At 35.9% G+C, this 5,000-nt stretch overlaps 1 protein-coding gene across 2 annotated transcripts in view; it reads right to left on the bottom strand.

Annotated features, from left to right (window-relative positions):
* The window catches only part of LOC125034176 (filamin-A-like), a gene marked incomplete at its 5' end in the record, with an annotated part of 125,693 nt that overhangs the window by 93,206 nt on the left and 27,487 nt on the right, over window positions 1-5,000 (bottom strand). For both annotated transcript variants that reach the window (XM_047625857.1, XM_047625859.1), the window contains 4 exon segments: window positions 546-681; window positions 1,797-1,927; window positions 2,572-2,739; window positions 3,084-3,240. In XM_047625857.1, the coding sequence (XP_047481813.1) occupies window positions 546-681; window positions 1,797-1,927; window positions 2,572-2,739; window positions 3,084-3,240 (592 nt within the window).

The raw sequence follows: 5,000 nt of genomic DNA, 5'->3' as shown, positions 1-5,000 counted from the left end.
TTAAAGAAAAGACTTTTAGTACACATTCCCGACATTCCCCGAAACGCAACAAATACTAAATTATACACAATTGTGTCTAAAGATAACATAAAAAAGAGAGAGAAAAAAACACAGTTAACTCCAGGAACTAAAACACAACTCAACCTCAACGCAACAAGATCTATAAATATAAAAAAAAGTATTTAAAACAGAGAATTCTTTCCCTCTATCGACATCCCTAACACCTTCCCTACCCAAGTCAAAAGAAAAAGTAAAAAAAAAAAAAAAAAAAAAATTGAAAAAAATAATACAACAAAAAATAACAAAATACAACGACCCTTCCCCCTCTCCCTTCGCCTCCAAGGATGATAATGATGATAATAATAATAATAATAATAATAATAATAATAATAATAATAATAATAATAATAAAACCCACACCTCAACCCCCTTCATAATAATAAAAACAACTACAATAATAATACTAGCAACACCCCCATCTGAAAACCCACAAAGAAAAAAAACAAAAACAAAACAAAAACAACGAAGCCCAGCACAGTACTCACCGTGAACGAGTAGAACCCATCGGGAACCGGTTGTCCCCCAAACTTGACGGACAGCGTGTACTCTCCAGCGTCCTTCACGGTGTAGTAAATGCTGAAGGTGCCGTCTCCGTTGTCTTCGATATCGATGTCGAGGTCACTGAGGGGAAGGCAAGAGGCTTGTGGTTGCGGGAATGGTAGTCAAGGTGATGGCGTTTGATAGCGGTACCAGTAATGATCAAAAGCTAAGGGTTGTTGAAATAAGGGTACTGGCTGTGCTGATGAAAGGAAAAGTATGGCTAACTCCAATGGATACGTGGCATATAAAATGGCAATGATACTAATGATGCTAAGACGCCTGATACATAGTAATGGCAATGGCAATAATGGGCATAATGGTAGACAATAATAACGGCACCAAGGAGATACCTATCACATTCACGATTAATCGATTAAAAACACTAAGGTAATTCTAAGAACCATTTCACCATTTTTACCGGGTCAATCTCGCAAAACCGAGAGTTCATACCATTGCAATCAGCGGGTTCTAGAATACCTACTGATTTATGCACCGATAAAAAGATAAGCAAGCATGCAAGCCTAGGATCCCGAGCTAAGGATGGGATATCTGCGAATCACCTGAATCTCGGCCACGTGAGCATAAACTCGATATATGATACATTCCGAGTCTTAAAAGGTCTAATAAAAGTCAGTTTAAATGATACGCGAGTTACTTGGAGAACGCTAAGTCATTTTGGCAAATACTTCTTAGGTGACTTAATTCCACCTACGAACAATGAGGAATGTTGACAAAAAAGAAGAAAAAAAAAAATAAATAAATAAATAAATAAATTCGTCTCTACTCTTCAGCCGTAAATAAAATCACATTCCCACATAATAACACTTTCTCAGCAAATTTCGTTCGTTTCTAAAATTATGCTTTATTGTTTCGATGGAAAGTTAAAATGAAAAGTGAAAAGAATACACGACATCAAACTACAAAACTCGACATCAAACGACAAAACTCCTCTAATTACTTTACCGTGTAATATAAAAGAAAGTGAAATTAGGGAGAAATCTATTAGCTTATCAGAAAAAAAAAAACATAAAATACTCGTCGGCTTCTCAAAGTACCAAACTCACAGTTACATAAAAACAATAACAATAATAACGACAACGTTTATGATGATGAATAAAAACATAAACAAAAAAAAAACAACACACCAAAGAAAACAGAAAACACAGAAAATAAAATAAAAATCCCAAGAAACGTACCTGCCAGAAGTTGATCGTATCCTGCATGTTACAGCCCCTGTACCGGCGTTCTTTGCATTGACAGTGATGCAGTACTCTTCGCCTATCGTTAACGAGTGGTTTATGCCCTCCGTTATCTTGCACTTGTCAGCCTGGAGGTCGAGGCAGGGTAGAGAACAGATATCACTCTTAATGTGCCCATTTAAAAAAGTGGGAGTAATAAATATAGAGATAAATATGTGAATGAATCTTCCACTCTTTTTATTATTATTATTTCATAATTCATATTATGGATGTCTGATTTTACGTAGTAATATCTCGAGGAAAATAAACTAGCAATAAAGTCTTGAAAATGTCTTTCATGCTATCAATTTATGGCCGCTTAACAAACTAATTAAACATAAAACATTCCTTATCAAACGTGACAGACACGCATTAATGTCTATAAGATATTGTATCGCTGTGTGTGTGTGTGTGTGTGTGTGTGTGTGTGTGTGTGTGTGTGTGTGTGTGTGTGTGTGTGTGTGTGTGTGTGTGTGTGCGTCAGCATGAGTGTCTGAGTATATGTACGTTTGTAAACTCGTTTACTTATGCTTCTGCGTGTTCTCCCTCACTCCCCTACCCTTCTTTGCCTCCCCTCCTACCCCCTCCCACCCATCCCCTTCCCAACCCCCCATCCCCATTCCCCATCCACCACCCCCATTCCCCCTCCCTCCCTCCCCATCCCCCACCCCCATTCCCCCTCCCTCCCTCCCCTTCCCCATCCCCCACCCTATTCCCCCTCCCTCTCCGTCACCTTTCCGGTAGCGTAGGCCTGCACGGGGAACGGCGAGTGTCCGACCTCCTGATCCGCGTACTTGACGGACACCTTGTACTTCCCGCAGTCGTCGGGCACGTAGGAGGCGGTGTAGGTGCCGTCGCCGTTGTCCACCACCTTCACCTTGCGCGGGTGGCCGTCCGGACCCTGGTAGTTAGGCAGAGGAGGGGGTGGGGAGGAAATATTGGTTGATTAGGATCGAACGTTGGAGAAATGGTGGTGGTGGAGATGATGATGACGATAATAATAATGATGATGATTATAATAATAATGATGATTATAGTGATAATAATGATAATAAAGATTATAATGATGATCATAATAATGATTATAATGATAACGATGATTATAATGACAATGATGATCCTAATAATGATTATAATGATAACGATGATTATAATGATAATGATAATAATATTCATAATATTAACAACAACACAAATACCAGTAACACCAATCCCAACCATCCCAACACAGGCAAGACCACCTACCGTGACGGCCACCTGCAGGTCGCCGTGGCCAGCATCGTTGGTGTCGATGGAGAGCTCCGTGGGCAGCGAGGCGGGGATGCCCTTGGTGGACACGCCCGCACCGCCCACCTTCACGCGGCTTGGCTCGACTTGTGGGCGGACTCGGGTGCGGAAGGGGCTGGGCGGGAGAGAGAGAGGAGGAGAGGGGGGTTGGGGTTAATGGGTGGGGGCTGGAGGCCTTATTTTATTTTATTTTATTTATTTATTTTACGTTTTTCCTGTTTTCAATTTTTTTTTCTATTTCTGTTTATTTAGCATCTCATTGTACCATTTTTTTTATTTCATTTATTAATCATTTTTATTTTTTATTTTACTGTAAAGTGTTACTTTTTTTATCAGTTGTTCTTGTTATAATTAAACATGTTTTTGGCTTCTCGTTTTTCCATCATTTGTTTTTGTTTTGTTTTTCGTGTTTTTCTTAATGAATATTTAAGATACTTTTCTTTGAGCTGTACCCAGATATGTATTCTATAAAATGTCACACATGGGTTTTTATATATCTTAAATAAACAAATACACATTGTTAGATAAACAAAATAAAAATAATAAATGCACAGAAATATTAACTGCATAGTGTATAACGCCTCTGTTATTTTCCAACTGAACAAAAAAGCAATGAAATCTCACTGTAGTTCTATATATCTGCAACACAGTAAGACATTGCTTTGTCTCGGGGATAGCAAATGATAATAAAAAAATAATAATACAACAATAACAATAACAATAATAATAATAATAAGAAGAAGAAGAAGAAGAAAAATAACTAATAATAACAATAACAACTACAACAACAACAACAATAACAAAAAAATACTTAAACACCAAATACAATAAACAAAGATCATGCAAAAAGCACTATACTATAAACCTGCATAAAAAGACAAACCTCAAATGATCTATAATACTTCACATATATATAATTCAGCCTAACTCACTCAAAAATATATATTTCCTTTTTTTCTCAATAAAGTTCTGTTCAAATAGTGTTTTAATTCAGCCTAATTCACTCAAAAATATATATTTCCTTTTTTTCTCAATAGAGTTCTGTTCAATTTACCAATATTACACACCTGAAAAAAAATTAAATATGAATACCCAGTTACATTCGTATGTATGAATGTAATGCCTTGGTGTCAGTTATGTTAGCACAAGAAATCATTTACCTCAGGATATTATGATAATGGTAAAAGTAATAATAATACTAACACTAATAAAAAAAAAAAAAAAAAAAATAATAATAATAATAATAATAACAACAACAACAACAACAACAATAATAATAACAACAATAATTACTATTATTATTGTCGTTATTACTAATATTATCATTGTTATTATCACTATTTAAAAAATGATTGTAATTATTACTATTATTATTATCATTATTATTATTATCATTATTATTATTATTATCATTATTGTCATCATCATCATGATTACTATTATCATTAACATTATTATTATTATTATACTTTTCACAACAAAAACAATTGTAAAATAACAATTATAACAAAACAAAAATAATAATACACATATAAACAAATAAGATATACAAATTATATGTATATATGTATGTGTGTATGTGTGTGTATGTGTATGTGTATGTGTGTATGTGTGTATGTGTGTATGTGTGTGTGTGTGTGTGTGTGTGTGTGTGTGTGTGTGTGTGTGTGTGTGTGTGTGTGTGTGTGTGTGTGTGTGTGTGTGTGTGTGTGTGTTTGTGTGTGTGTAGAGAGAGATAGAGAGAGAGAGAGAGAGAGAGAGAGAGAGAGAGAGAGAGAGAGAGAGAGAGAGAGAGAGAGAGAGAGAGAGAGAGAGAGAGAGAGAGAGAGAGAGAGAAAATGAGAATGAGAATGAGAATGAGAGAGAGAGAGAGAG

The sequence above is a fragment of the Penaeus chinensis genome, chromosome 17 (assembly GCF_019202785.1).
Source record: "Penaeus chinensis breed Huanghai No. 1 chromosome 17, ASM1920278v2, whole genome shotgun sequence".
Lineage (NCBI taxonomy): Eukaryota > Metazoa > Arthropoda > Malacostraca > Decapoda > Penaeidae > Penaeus > Penaeus chinensis.
Note: the sequence above shows the minus strand (reverse complement) of the source record. Positions and strands in the feature narration are given on the sequence as shown.